Here is a 14971-nt window from a genome sequence, read left to right on the forward strand (position 1 = left end):
TATATATAATTGTGTATGTACATATATATTTTATATATATTTTTAAATTCTTTTTTTTTTCTTTTCCCTTCTTTCTCTTCTCCTTTCCCCCATCCCAATTTCTCTTTCCTTGTGGACAGTTTCTTCCCATTTGGTCAACAGAATCTTACATCGGAGAGTGGGGACTGTTTAGAACTGTGTCAGCATCTATGGGGGGCTGTGTGCTGCTTTATTTTTTCCCTTGTGGCGGGGATGGAGGCCGGGGCCGCATGCACTGGGGCAAACCGCTGCTGACAGCTGCGCCCTGGTCCCTGGACTCTGTGTTGAATGCTGAGTATGGACCGTGGAACAGAGGAGACGAAGGGAAGCTGAAGAGGACCCGGATGTCTAGGCCACCTGGCCAGGCCTCTTCTCCAGCCGACTCAGACTTCTTTGCCTGCCATAGCCCTGCAGGAGTCTGAGGAGGCTCTTGTGCCTTGAGGGAATCCAGCAGGGCCAGCCTGTCTGTCATTTCAATCCCCTTCTCTCCGGGAAAGTTGCCACCCTGCAGGGTCCTCCTCGGCTTCTTCCCGGGGCAGGAAGAAGTGCTGGCCTGCGGAGCAGCTGCATGGCCTCGTTGGACAGCCCTGCCATCCCTGTCCTCATTGTACACAGGGGACAGATGCAGAGAGAGGTTCAAGGTTACACAGTAAATTAGCAGCTTCCATGACCTGGAGCCTGCTTCTCTCACTGGCAGTGAAGTTCTCCACGGGGACAGCAGGGCCTTGGGGACTTCCAGTCTGGGCGCAGCCTGTCCAAAGGCCATGGCTGGGCAGGACTTGGCCAGTCTGGCTGGCCAGGCCCAGGAAGAGGGGGGCAGGCGCCCCTGCATCCTGGGCTTGTTCTTGGGGAGACAGTGGGATCCCTGGGCCTAGGGGCGCTGACTCCCACCGCAGAGTTTGCCTCTCCCTCTCCAGGGAAAAGCTCCCAGTGGTTTCAGAGACACACGTGGAGGGCCCGTCCCTTCCCAAAGCAGAAGGCTGGGGCCCTGGAGGGGAGGGCCATGGCGTTTCCTGGCAGGCGGACGCCAGCAAGAGGCGGTGCAGACTCTGTCTGCCTTGATTTCCTTTTCCACCCCGCCTGGTCCTGGTGCAGGCGGGCTTGGGGTTCGGCCTGGGAGCCGGGAAGCTGCTGGGCCGGGCTGGTTGCTGGCATTGGGGTTGGACAATAATTTTTGTTGTTGTTGTTGTTTTTGTTTTTCGTTTTTCTTCCGGTACCGGGAATCAGACTCACGACCTTGCGCTTGCCAGGCAGGCGCTTTGCCGCTGAGCTAAATCCCCAGCCCCAACGGGTTGGACAATAATGACCATCATGATGAGAAGGCTACTTGCCGTTTACTTATTTATTTCAGGCCAACTTGTACGCGCAGCACTTTCCACTCATTATTATTTTATTTTCGCAAGGAGGTATAATTCATTCGCCCTGTTTTAGAGGGACAGGAACTCAGGTCCCGGGGCAGTGAGGTGATTTGCTCAAGATCCCCCAGCTGAGAAGTGGCTGGGTGGTATTGGAAGCTGTGCTGTTTTACTCTTTTTCTTTTGGTTGAAAAAAATAAAGGGGGAGGGTTGTCTTGCTATGTAGTTCAGGCTGGCCTTGAACTCAGGCAATCCTCCCGCCTTAGCCTCCCAGAGTGCTGGGATCACGGGTGTGCGCCTCCATCCCAGCCCCGGAAGCTGCGCTTTTGAGATGCTCCTCTCTCTTGCATGGCCCCCAGGCTCCCTGGGAAGGGACATTGCCTTGCCTCTCCCCTCCTCCTCCAGGAAGCTGTCTCCGATCTGGGGACCGCCCAGGCCCCTAGCGCAGAACTGTCCTGACGCTACTTTCCAACCTGCTTCCCGGGCGATGGTTTGTCAAGAACATAAATGAGCAGGTTGTGGTGGTGCTCCCTTGTATTCCCAGCACTTGGGAGGCTGAGGCAGGAGGATTCGAGTTTGTGGCCAGCCTGGGCTATCTAATGAGTTCAAGATCAGCTTGGTCTACATAGTGAGACCCCATCTCACCCCACATCCCAAAGCGTGTGAGAACTTTTTGGAGATGGGACAGGAAGAGGTGCTGCGGCAAGGAACTCTAAGCCTACCAGAAGATTCTTTCTTCTCCTCCTATAGGGCAGAGGCCGCAGGTAGCCCCTAGACCCTTGGGGCCTCCTGCTCCCCCTCTTCAGAGCCAGGTACACTTGGAGAAGACATGGAGGCCTGAACATAAAAGAGAATCAGCTGTGTGGAAGATAAGTGTCACCTGCTCCTTCAGGTCTGTGTGACAATGAGTGGGAGCAGGAGGCGGTGGCAGAGCTGTGTCAGGACTTGGGTCTATGGTAACATGTGGTGAGGAGCCGCCCCTCCCTGGCTGTGGGGCCAGTGGGGAGCCTGGGCAGACACGGGACAGGCTGGGCCTCTTGCGTTGGGACAGAGGGTGAGACTGAAGTGGCCTTGAGTCCAGGCCAAGGGTCTCGCTGTCCTCGAGAGGCTCTGAGGCCTGGATATTGGCTCTCCTAGGACCGGGTCTAGAGGCCCACATTGGGCCCGAGGGCTCCTAGCTCCCACGTTGGGGTAGGAATTGGTGTTGGTCCATGGATGCCCCATCAGCCCTGCTTCTCGCCTCTGCCAGTTTGGAGGTGTTGCTCCTCCACGGCAATTATCACAGCTGTATCAAGTTTTTTTTTTTTTGGAGACAGGGTCTCGTTATGGAGTTCGGACTGGCCTTGAGCTCACTTTGTAGCTCAGGCTGGTCTCGAACTCGCAATGATCCTCCTGCCTCAGCCTCCCGAGTGCTGGGATAACAGGCGTACACCACCATGCCCGGCTGTATCAAGTATTTGTTAAGGAGTCTGACAGGTGGGCACTGTGACTTGTTTTCACGACACTGTACTCTGAACTGCAGGACTGAGTAAACAGCACCAGACGCTAGTTAGACCCACAGCCTCACCGCACACTGGTTCTGAGTTTAGGCAGCTAATCTAATGCAAGCCCATTTCTCAGCTGTGAGATGGAGGTGATCCCTCTGTGTCAAGGTGCTCCGAGGGCTCACTAAGATTCCACAAATACCTTCAAGTACCCGGGCCCAGCTCAGCCCAGGGCCTTGGGTGGCACTGATGGCGAGGGACGTGGTAGCTGATATCAAGGAAATCGGCCCCTTATGGAGCCCGGTTCCAGTGTGCAAAGGACAGCGCTGTGGCACTGAAGAGCTACCAGGTCCATTCTGCCCACCCAGGCTCAGTCACCGGGAGGGTCGCCGCGTGTCTCCTGAGGCCTATGGGGCCTGGGCCGCCCTGGTCTTCCCCATCCCGAAGGGGACCCCAGAAACAGAACTAGGAGCAAGCAGAGGGCTATTATATATCATGCTTTTAATACAAACTTAAAAAAATCTGGAACAATATAAACTGTACAGATTTGATCAATCTTTTTTGTTTTGTTTTTAAACTAAATCTCTAAACACACCAATGTTCCATTCCAAAATATTGCACAACATTCTGAATACAAAATGCTTGATTGTATTCCTCCTTCACTAAAGAAAAAAGGTGGTTACTCTGCTCCCCTGGCCCCTCTCCACGCCTGCCTCCGCGCCCCCTTCCCGTCCCCAGGGAAAAGACTAGAGAATCTAGAGTCACCGCGTTGAGAAGAAGACACCATTCCGGGCTGACAGTACCGTCCTTACAAGATAACCCACCTCCACTTGTTCCTGGGAAAGAGGGGTAGAGCGATAGGGTGGGGAAAGGGGAGAAAAAGGTTTTATTCTTTTTTTTAAAGTTTGTTTTTTCCTGAAAAAATATTGGTTTCTCTCCTCTTTTTAAGAAAAAACTCTTGAAAAGAAAAAAATTACGTTTCTTACGTTAGAAATATACATATATTATATATACCTCTTACATTTTACAAATGTAGCAAATTATTCAATACAAACAGACACCAAAAAATGTAAAAAATAAAAAAAAGTTTTCCTACGAAACCAGGTAAATTAGTGCAGGTTTTTATTTTCTTAAAAAAAATAAAATTGAAGCAAAAATGCCTAGATTTGAGACGAGGCTGAGCTGGGCCTGAAGCCCAGGCCGGGGTCGCGTTCCTGAACACATTTTTCTTCGGGTTTCCGAAGACACCTCGGGCCGGTCTCCCGTCCCTGACGTGCTGCGGCGGCGGCTCCCTCGTGCGGAGCGGCTGCAGGGGCCAAGGCAGACCCAGTCTTTCTCGGAGACAGGTGTTCTGCCTGGGCCCGTGGCCTCGGTCGGGGCTGAGGGGGGCGCGGGGGCGGCCGGTGCAGCAGAGCAGACGGTGCTGGACTAGGCCCGGGCTTCGCCCCTGGGGGAGGTAGAGCCGGTGCTCGGCGCAGGGGGAGGAGGCTGGCAGTGTCTGCCACACTGCTGCCACAGTGCCTGCTTGGGGCCCCTGGGAAGATGGCGCAGGGTGGGGTGCCAGGGGCTTGGGTGCTTTCTGGAGACGGCGCCCTGATGCCAAGCACCCCACCGGCCAAAGCATCGTGGGGCAAGGAAGCAGCCCGGGCTGAAGAAAGCTCCGCTTCTGCAGGGGCGCCACGGTGAGCGCCTTCCTGAAGCCTGAAGGCTCCAAGGGCACTGGCTGCCCCGCCCAGCCTGCCAGGGAAAACCCGCCTCTCAGCGGCAGGCGCCCGCTTGACTGAGGGCGAGAGAGGAACAAGCAGCTCGCGGGCAGGGCGCACACACACTCAAGTGACCCCCACGGCCAGAAGCCCAGAGTGTCTCCACTCAAGGCCCGGGATGCCCCCGGCACCAGCCCCAGCCCCACGCCCTCAGGGGGCCCGGTGAGGGGCTCACGCCAGGCGGGGCGCAGGACAGGGCTGGGAAATCCAGGGACCTCTAGGCGTCCAAGGCTTGGCTATATCCTTTGCCCTTCAGAACTTTTTTTTGGTCAGAAACGAAAGTGTAGATCCCCCTGCAGTCTGGAAACCAGCTCCTGCCGTGCTTTCCCTGGGGAGTGTCCTAGGCACAGCCACAGTGTCGCCCGCCACAGGCCCTGCCCTAGGAAAGGACTGATCTTCCGCCCGGCCCATCCCAACCCGGAACACAAATAAGCACTTGCTGCAACCTGGAATCACACCCTGACGGCAGACGGGAAGTGTCACACGGCTCGCGATCCTTTAGAACAGGACAGTAAGCCATGCACGCACGCGCACACACACACACACACACACACGCACGCACACGCACACACAAATATACACACGCTCACCCGCCTCCCTTCCCACAACCTCAGGCCCAGAGAGGACGGGGCTGCGTGAGTGAGAAAGGGTGGCTGGGTTTCCTGGGCCGTGAGGACGGTGCAGGGCAGGAGGGGATGGCAGGACAGGGACAGAGGGCAGAGATCAAAGTAGCTCAACTAAACACAGTGCTAACCTCCCTGCGTCAGTCACAGCTCTAGGGGGAGGGAGTCGGTGGCCCAGCCTGAGAGGGAGTGGGGCTGGGGTCGGAGCTATCGGGGCAGGGCCAAGGCGCCCTGCTGAGGTTGGATGGCTTTGAGCGAGAGGGTAACTGGTGACAGAGGCAGTGACACGGGCCAGCCTCTCCCTGCGCGGGGAGAGCCAGCGCCAGCTGCAGCTCTTCCTTCCCTGTGAGCTTGGACACACGACCCTGAACGGAGTGTGAAGGAGGGAGGGAGGGAGGGAGCAAGGAGCAGCAATTCACATCTGGACCATTCTTAGCACAAGAAGCCACTAATTCAAGATGCTCTATAGAAAACTACATGTAAAAAAAAAAGGAAAAAAAAAAAAGAAATATAAAATCCAAACCAACCAAATAAATCAGAGGCAGGCAGGAAGACAGTCAGGGCGAGCTGAATGACTCCGCACTCCGGGAGCCCTCCCCCGCCGAGCCTGCGCTGGATCCTGTGTGCGGACGTGAGAGCGAGGAGGCGGCCGTCTCTCCGGTACCTTCCCCTCGCCCCTCGGCCGCTGCTTCCCGCTCTCCCCCGGTGGCCTGGGGCGCTCCCGGCCCCGCGCGGTCAGTTGGCCAGCACCACGGGCTGGAAGGGCTGGCTGGGGTACTGCATGGCGTTCAGGTTGTAGCTGAGGCCCTCCACGAAGGGCGTCTTCTCCAGGAAGAGGCTGTTGGTGCTGCCTCCGAAGACCTGGGCCACGTCGAAGCTGCCGCTGTTACAGGTGCCGGCCCCGCCGCCCTGGCCCTCCGCCCCCTCGAAGAAGAGGCCGGGCGAGCCGCCGCCGTTGTACACGAACTCCTTGGCGTTGGGCGAGAGCTGGGACTGCGGCGCGGGGCTGGCGGGGACGAAGTTCAGGGAGTGCATGGACAGCGACAGGCCCTTGTGCTTCAGCAGGCTGCTGGTGGGCGAGCGGGCCATGCGCGGCGGCTGCGGAGGCGGCTGCTGGCCCCCCGGCCCGCTGCTGCCCACGGTGCCCCCGCTAGACGCCCCGCCGCCCTTCTTCATCTTGGTGGAGCCAAATTTGGTGGCAGCAAAGGAGGCGGTGGTGAAGGTGAGGGGCTGTGCGGAGCGGGGGATGAAGGTCGGGCTGGGCGACTGGCCGAAGGGCGGCGACGGGGAGCTGGACAGGGAGCTGCCCTGGCTGCCGATGGGCACGAACACCTGGGCGTCGGGGTTGAAGCTGCTCTTGATCTCCTTGTCCAGCTCTGGGGCGCCGCCGCCCTCGCTGTCGTCCAGGTAGAGCACTTTCACCGTCCCCTTCTCGCCGATCTGGTAGGACACCTCGAAAGGGTCGATCCACACGCTCAGCTCCTCGGGCACGTTGGCCCGCACGTCCTCCACCGCCAGGCCGCTCCGCCTGGCAGCCAGCTCCACCACGGGGTCCACCACCTCCCCGATGTGGACGCAGCGGAAGCCAGAGCCCTTCAGCGGCCTGTCAGGGTACCAGTGGCCTTCATATTTCTTTTTCAACAGCCGCTCCAGCTCCTCCCCAAACAGGTCTGCGCGCCGCCGGGGCAGCTTGTTGTATAAGTAGGAGATAATGAAGTTCAGGGCCACTTTGATCTCCAGCTGCATGGTCCTTTCAGAGGCAGAGTCAGGGCGGGGCAGGAGACACACGGTGGGCAGCGTCGGGCTCTGGATGGTTCTGGGAAATGAGAAAGGAGGAGAGGGGCCCGTGAGCAGATATGCAGGAAAAAAGGTGGCATAAACCAATGGGGAAGGACAGAGAGCACTGATTTGGGCTGGGCGTGGTGGCACATGCCCCAGACCCCAGCTACTCAGAAGGCTGAAGCAGGAAGATCACAAGCTGAGGCCAGACTGGAGAACTCAGTGAGACCCTATTTCAAAGTAAAAATATGACTGGGTGTGGTGGCACACGCTTGTAATCCCAGAATTGGGGAGGCTGAGGCAGGTGGATCACTGAGTTTGAGACCAGCCTGGGCTACAAAGTGAGTTCAAGGCCAGCCTGAACTGCATAGAGAGACCCTGTCTCAAAAAGACCAAAAAATTTTTTATAAAGTAAAAAAAATAAAATAAAAAGGGAGGCTAGGGCTGTAGGGCAGTGGTAAAGTGCTTGCTAGCATGGAGACCCCCTGGGTTCAACCCCAGTATCACCAAAAACAAAACAGGAAAAGCAAAAGCACACCAGCTTGGGGTCACTCAGACTCAGAGGCCATTTCTGCTGCACTAGGCTGTGGTTAAGTGACTTCCTTCCGAGCCTCTGTCTCCTCATCAGTAATGTAACGGTATCACAAATTCCAAGGGGATAAACTGCCTTGCTATAAACTCCTGTACTTAGCAAACAGCTGTGATTTAAAGGTAATTCTAAAGAAATCAGGGTGCCGTGTTTTCCACCAGTTTGAGGGCCACAATATAACCCCACCACCACCACTACCTGCACAACCCCAGAGCTCTTATTCAGCCAGAGAAGGGGTGGGCATTTCTTGCTGTCTCGGTGAAACTGTGCCAGCCCAAGCTGGAAATGTAAAATCTTCAGCTGTCCCCTTCCATGGCAGGGGATACAGGTCACCACACAGGAAGGAGCGCTGGCAGCTTTTCACCGGGGCTGGGACACCACTCCCACCCATCCGTCCTCCTGAGCCCTGCAGCTGCATATGCTCAGGCTCAGTCTGGGTTTGCAAACTGCCTTTCTGACTCCACAGCGTGACCAGAGCCACCCAGAGAGCTCCAAGAATGGGGACAAGAGTATGGTCCAGGGAAGATCCTGTCACAGCCAGAGACATGGGCCACTGAGGGGACCACTGCAAGGGAAAGCAGGGCCTGGAAGCAGTATAAAGAGCAGCACTTGAGACCTGGGTGTGGTGGTGAGCACCTGTCATCTCAACCTTCTGGGAGGCTGAAGCAGGAGGATCTCAGGTTTGAGGTCACCCTGGGCAACTTAAGTGATTTAGCAAGACCCTGTCTCAAAATTTAAAAAAGGTCTAGGGGCTCAGTGCAAAAACCCTGTGTTCAGCCCCCATTACCTCTCCCAATATACACACACAGAGCAGGGAGAGAGACAGCAGAGAGGGAATTTCCATCACCCTCCAGCTGGCAGCTGGGGACCCATCACCACTCGGTCTCTCAGGGACAGTCTGCCCACCTGTCTCGGCACAGGGTCAGATTTATCAAGTGTTCGGAGATCCCTGGAGGAGGCAGCCAAGGTAAACAAGGCTGGATATTTTGGGATTCTCCAAGCCAGACGCCCCTGAGGGTGGAGAGGCTTAGGCAGTGGCCTGGGCCAGCCTCAGGTTTCGGGAAGACGATCTGTGAGGTCTCGAGCGCCAGGGAACCTAATCTAATGTTCCCCAAAAGGGGGGCTCCTGGATTCATGCTCGGGGAGACCCTGAGCTAGAAAGGGCCCCTCTGAGAGGGGTAGGGTGAGGATGTGTCTCAGGCAGTCACAGGGATGGCTGTGCTACTGCTGAGCTCAGCGCGGAAATGAGAGGGAGCCGGGACCCGGCAAGGGCACCTTCGGGCCTGTGACAGGCTCGAGCTAGGTGTGACACAACCCCTGCAGTCCCAGGAAGGAGCAGTAAGGATTCAGGTACAAACTGGAGGACTGGGGACCTGGCCCAGTGCCTTTCCCTGTAACTCTCAGGCCCCAGCCCAAGGGCACTTTTAGGACTAAATCCTCAGGAAGATGAGTTTCTGGAGTGAATGCGTCTGGGAAGACACATGGGTCCATCTGGAGCAGCAAAGGTCAGTGGCTTGATGGGGTCTGAGCCTCATTCCAGATCTGAGGCCACGGGGGGGTGGGGGGGGCGTTACGAAGGTGGCCGCAGCGCCCACGTCCGTCTCCTGTGCTGGCCACTGGAGGCTCAGCATTCGGGAAACCTGCCTACTCCTGTTCCAGCCTCCCACACACTTGGTCTGCATGTCTCTTCAGACATCTATCTACTCACAGTCAGACACCCCAGCTCCAAGGTCCTTTTAGGTTTAAAAAGAAGAACAGTAAAAGAATAAAGGGCTGTTTATGAGGACTGGGTTCATCACGGAATGGAAGGCTGGCATACCGGACAGCAGGACTCCTCCCAAGAATGGACTCTTCCTTCCTTCCTTCCTTCCTTCCTTCTTTCCTTCCTTCCTCCCTCCCTCCCTCCCTTCCTTCCTTCCTTCCTTCCTTCCTTTTCTCTCTCTCTCTCTCTTTCTTTCTTTCTTTCTCTCTCTCTCTTTCTTTCTTTCTTTCTCTCTCTCTCTCTTTCTTTCTTTCTCTCTCTCTCTTTCTTTCTCTCTCTCTTTCTCTCTTTCTTTCTATCTCTCTCTCTCTCTCTCCTCTCTCTCTCTCTTTCTCTCTTTCTTCCTTTCTTTCTTCCTTTCTTTCCTTTCTTTTCTCTCTCTCTCTCTCTCTCTTTCTTTCTTCCTTCCTTCCTCTCTTTCTTTCTTTCTTTCTTTCCTTTCTTTTCTTTCTTTCTTTCTTTCTTTCTTTCTTTCTTTCTTTCTTTCTTCTTTCCTTCTTTCATTCATTCATTCGTTTATTTAGAGTCAAGGTCTCACTCTGTTGCCTAGGCTAGCCTCAAACTCCTGGGCTCAAGCAGTCCTCCTGCCTCAGCCTCCCCAATAGATGGGACTGGTGCCCAGCTTAAGAAAGGTTTGGAAGAATCACTCTGGTTTACTAGAGGTGTCCAACAGAGAGGAGACTGAAAAACTGTGAAGTTGGCATCAGTTGCCCAAGATGGACACGTTGTTAAAGTTGCTGTTTTCGGGGGCTGGGGATTTAGCTCTGCCGCATAGCGCCTGCCTGGCAAGCGCAAGGTCGTGAGTTCGATTCTCGGTACCAGAAAAAAACAAAAACAAACAAACAAAAAAAGATGCTGTTTTCTTTTTTGGTACTGGAAATCGAACTCAGGACCTTGCATTTGCCAGGCAGGTGCTATACCACTGAGCTATATCCACGGCCAAGGGTGTCTTCAAAGAGATTTTGAGCCAGGTGTGGTGGCACATGCCTGTAAGCCCAGCACTCGGGAGGCTGAGGCAGGAGGACTGTTGTGAGTTCGAGGTCAGCCTGAGCTACAAACTGAGTTCAAGCCCAGCCTGAACTACATAGTGCGACCCTGTCTCAAAAAGACACATATACATACAAAAAAACCCCAAAAACAAACAAAAAAACCCAAAGAGATTTTGAAAAGTAAATCAGATTTGAAATCAACAAAAGACACTTCTCCCAAGGTACCAGGTGGCCTCTTGGTATTCAGCCTAGACCAGATGGCTTCTACACCTTCCTAAGCCTCCTTAAACTCTGCTGTATAATTACCTTCCAAGTTACAGCCCCGGAACAGTTCAGCCTCAAAATGCAAGCATTTTTAAATGTAGGCCAAAGTCATTGGGAAATAAGCCTCCCGCCCCAAAATACAATAGAAGCACTGTCATCAGCCCTGCCCAGTGAGCCATTTTCTGCAGCATAAGCAACTACAGCTGCACACCAATTTATACCTCAGAGATGGTGCTGCACAAGTAAGGAAGCATGTAATGCCACCTTCGGCTCTTCAACTGGAGGACAGGCCAGGCCAGATGGCTGTGGGGTGGAACCTTACAAAAATGCCCGACGACCAGAATGAGATTTTCTGCTCTGTCAGCTCAGGGTCTAATTTTGACTTCAAGAAGCTTATGGGGCAGAAGATTAAAGCACTGGTGCTGTCTTGTCTTCAGCTAAAGACAGGAGTGACCATTTGGATGAGTTTGTTAATTCATTAGAAAGCTATAGACACACTCTAGAGTTCCTATATAAAATATTTACGGAAGTGTAAGATTAGAAAGCTTAGAGATAATCATCCTAAAAAAAAAAAGAATCATCCTTCAACAAAACAAACGAGTAAGATTCGTGAAGCAGCTGCGGAAGACTCAAGATCTTTTCCAACCGAAGTCCAGCACAGGTAGCTAAGGCGGATGGGGGAGGGAAACCCCCCTGTTTGTCAATGTATTAAAAAGTTGCAGATATAAATGTTTTCCAGTCTCATTAAGAACCTTATCCACCTTCGCTTGTTTACATCTGGCCACAAAGTTAAACCTGGATTCACAACCCTGGTGCTGACTTTTATTTCAAAGAGTTAAATGCTTAAGAGAAAGAGGAGGAGGCGTGAGGCTGGGAGGAGGCCTCAGTCAGTGCACATTCTAGAAAGAGCTACTGATGAGAGTGCCAGGCCAAGTTTTTAAGAAGGAAAAAAAAAAAAAAAAAAGACAGTTTTGTTTTAGAAAGGGAGAGGAAAAGATCGGGGGAGTAGCTCAGCAGTAGGGCACTTGTCCAGCATGCACAAGGCTCTGGGTTTGATTCCCTGAGTGAGGGGGACGAGGGTGAAGGAATCTGGCCCCAAAGCTATACAGGTATCCGGGCACCTCCAACCCTTAGCATCCAAATCATCCCACAGTCAAGTACTCAAGCATGTACTTGGATACAAATAGCTGGGCGTGGTGGCGCACCCCTGTAATCCCAGCACTCGGAAGGCTGAGGCAGGAGGATCCTTGCAAGTTCGAGACCAGCCTGGGCTACTAGGTGAGCTCAAGGCCAGCTTGAACTGCATAGTGAGACCCTGTCCCCCAAAAGACCAAAACAAAACAAAAAAAGATCAAATAAAGGAGTGTGGGGCAAGGGACAGGGGCAAGAGAGTGCGAGGGGGTAGGTGCTACAGTTCGGCGGCGGAGCTGCTGCCCCGGGAAGCAGTAATGCAAGCAGTAATGCAAGCCGTCGCCCAGGCTGAAAGACCTTGCCCCACTCCGCGGTCCCAGGTGGAGAGAGGGTGTAGGGAAAATGTGGGTTGAATGGCCTCCAGGACTTGAGGTGTCTGCACCCCGCCCGTCTCGTATTACATCCCTCAAACACAGCCCACGCAAGCTACTCAGGGGCCTGACCCCCAGGGCTGTCTCCAGGCCCGAGCGCTTCGGGCTCGGCCTCTCCCCGCGCGCAGCCGGAGGGCGCGCGCTCAGCACCCTGGGAGCCCCATCCTCGAGCCCCTCGCGCGCCGGCGCGTGACCTACTTCTGCGCACACCACACTTCCCGGCGCGCCCCGCGAGGCCGCCCGCTGATCGCGCATGCCCGGCAGGGGGACTGGGCCGGGGTCGGGAGCCAAGGAAAAGTTTCCGAAGCACATGCGCGCTGGGGCGGACGGCACCCCCTCCCATCGCCTAAGATATTTCGTGCCAATCTAGCCACTAGGCCTCCTCGCCATAGTGCTTCGCCCCACCGCGTCCGAGTCCAGGCTTTACAAGGGGCTCAACTTTCTGCCCTTTCTCTTCACATTCTCCCAAGACCACTGAATTAGGGATCTGCCTCTAAGGAGCGCCCCTCGACCCCCCGCCCCATGAAGGGTGTAGACTGGGATAGATAAGGCCACATCCCCCGACTCCGCCGCCAACCCTGCCTCTTGATCTAAATTCCATGGCTGGACTGGACAGTCGCCGTCTGGCGTTGCTGTAGGGACGGCGGATCCAGAGAGAAAGGAGCCTTTTTCATTTAATGCCCAATGGGCTTGGCTCCAGCACCCCCACAGCCAGGAAAGGAAAGGCAGGAATTAGACCTCGTTCTTTGGTCCTCTTGGCCAAAGAAATTCCCACTTAAGCTGTGGGGAGGCGCCTGCAGGACAATTAGAAGGCCTGACGCCAGGAGGGCCCAAACCTCACCCCACTTCTAATCCAAGTCTGAGTAACCAGACCTGGGCGGATGAGGAAAATGTTCCTGAGCAGGAAAGGAAAAACTGTACACCAGAAACCTGAAGAGCCAGGCATGATGGTGCACGCCTGTAATCCCAGCACTGGGGAGGCTGAGGCAGGAGGATCACCATAAGTTCGAGGCCAGCTTGGGCTAGACAGTGAGTTCAAGGCCAGTCAGAACTACATCAAAACCTTGTCTCAAGAAAAAAAGAAAGAAAGAAACCTGAACAACATCTTCTAATACTTAAAATTCATTGTGTGAGTCGCCTCGCACTGCTAGGCCTACCCTACCACCAGATTTACCATATCCTCCGCAAAGCTCCCCTACAGGGTGCTAAACCTCCCTAATCCTTCCTCCCACACAAGCTGCTTTCCCAACGCTAAGAGGAGGATGGGGGCAGGCGCCCGAGAATGCAAGAGGGCTGTTTTTCTACAGGGAGACCGAAGATGAGAACCCATTCCCAGAGTAGGGTGGGTAAAGCGAGAAAAAGCTAGGTCAGACCCTAAGCAGGCACCTGAGACCCTGTCTAATGGTCCCTAAATTGAAGCCCAAAGTGTGGGTGCTGGTGGCTCAGGGGGAGCGGAGGGCCTGCAGGCTGCCCCTCTGTTTGCTCCCTCCTTTCCCTCCTGGTCAAGGCCACAGCCCAACCTCCGGACAGGTGGAGGAGTTCAGGAGCCCGGTCCTCACTCCCAGGCACCCCACCGAGATCAAGCAAAATCCACTCCCTGGCAAGGTTCTGCGGGACTTCCCCCTCTGCCCAGCTTCCCCTTAAAGCACAGAAGGGGATAAAGAGCTCAAACTGGAATGAATTGTGGCTCAGGAGCCCAAAGCCAATCTCCACAAATCGGTCCCATCGCCAAAAAAACGGTGTCTAACTCCATCCCTGAGGCTCGATACGGCCAGAAATACTAATAATCACCACTTCCCCTTCCCCGCTCACGGGAAAAGCAGCAAAAAACAAGGCTCGGATCCCCTTCCTTCCTCTAATTTATTTAACGGTGGTGCGAGTTATGTTCCTTTGGAGAGCAAGGAAAACCTAGCGCATATTTGGAATACGAAGAGCTGGAAATGGAGGCAAGGGGAGAAATGCACCCCACCCAGCAGGGGCCACTGTTGGAACTGGGAGAGGAGGAGCCGTGGGTACCCCGGAATCAGGGAGAAGCACAGGAGAAAGGGGAGTCTAGAGGGAAAGCGGGCCGGGAGAGGACAACGCTGGCCTGGCGAGGGAGGGGGCGACAGCGACGTGGAGTGCCCCCCCAGCCGAGAGCAGCCGTGGAGCGGGGTGGGGAAGGCGGGCGGGCCGGGGGTGTCGGCGGGCCCCGCGCCCGCATCCCCCGCACTCACTCGATCTCCGCCACGGCGGGGCCGCTTCTCCTGCCACGGTGGTCCTGAGCGCGGGGCGGGGGTCGCTTTCCCTGTCTTCCCGGGCTCCGCGAGGCCGGGGCCGCTGTGTTCTTCTTTTCCTTGAGGTTTGGGGGCGAGGAGGGAACGGTGGCTATGACCCTCAATGTTCTTTCCGCTCGGAGGTCGGCTCGGCGGCGGGGGACGGAGGGCGGGCGGGTTCGTGGCCGGCGAGCGGTGCTGCTCTTCTGGCCCCCGCGTCGCCCGAGCCACTGGCTGACCTCCGAGGGAAACCCGCACGTCCCCGCGCCCCGGCTCGAAGTGAGCAAAGTCAATGAAAAGTTTCACCCTTAGCAACCCTGCGCACGGATCCGGCTTCCCCACCCCTGCGTGATGCGTCCCTCCGCCCTGCCGGGGCGGGGCCGGGCGCGCAGCCGGGACTACTTCCCGGCCGGCCGAGCTTAACCCCTGGGTGCCCGGCGCAGAGCTTGGGGCCCGGCGAGGGATAGGGTTAGGGGCCGGACTACCCTCTCGAGCTCAAGGGTGCGGTTCCCCAAACGATCGCCTGCC

At 55.6% G+C, this 14971-nt stretch overlaps 1 protein-coding gene and 1 long non-coding RNA gene across 2 annotated transcripts in view; one reads left to right on the plus strand and one right to left on the minus strand.

Annotated features, from left to right (window-relative positions):
* Nucleotides 1-688, plus strand: part of LOC102018076 — a 5000-nt gene extending 4312 nt beyond the window's left edge. Inside the window, exon 2 of the long non-coding RNA XR_260115.1 lies at nt 120-688. This is a non-coding gene — a long non-coding RNA (uncharacterized LOC102018076). The remainder of the gene's footprint in view (nt 1-119) is intronic.
* A 3754-nt stretch (nt 689-4442) lies between these two features.
* Tob2 (transducer of ERBB2, 2) lies at nt 4443-14579 on the minus strand (the record flags this gene model as incomplete). Its single annotated transcript, XM_005379348.2, is given in 2 exon segments — nt 4443-7059; nt 14405-14579. A coding segment is annotated over 1 exon segment (1011 nt). The 3' UTR covers nt 4443-5978.
* Nucleotides 14580-14971: the final 392 nt, after the last annotated feature.

Source organism: Chinchilla lanigera, unplaced genomic scaffold, assembly GCF_000276665.1.
Source record: "Chinchilla lanigera isolate Chin_1 unplaced genomic scaffold, ChiLan1.0 scaffold00012, whole genome shotgun sequence".
Classification (NCBI taxonomy): domain Eukaryota; kingdom Metazoa; phylum Chordata; class Mammalia; order Rodentia; family Chinchillidae; genus Chinchilla; species Chinchilla lanigera.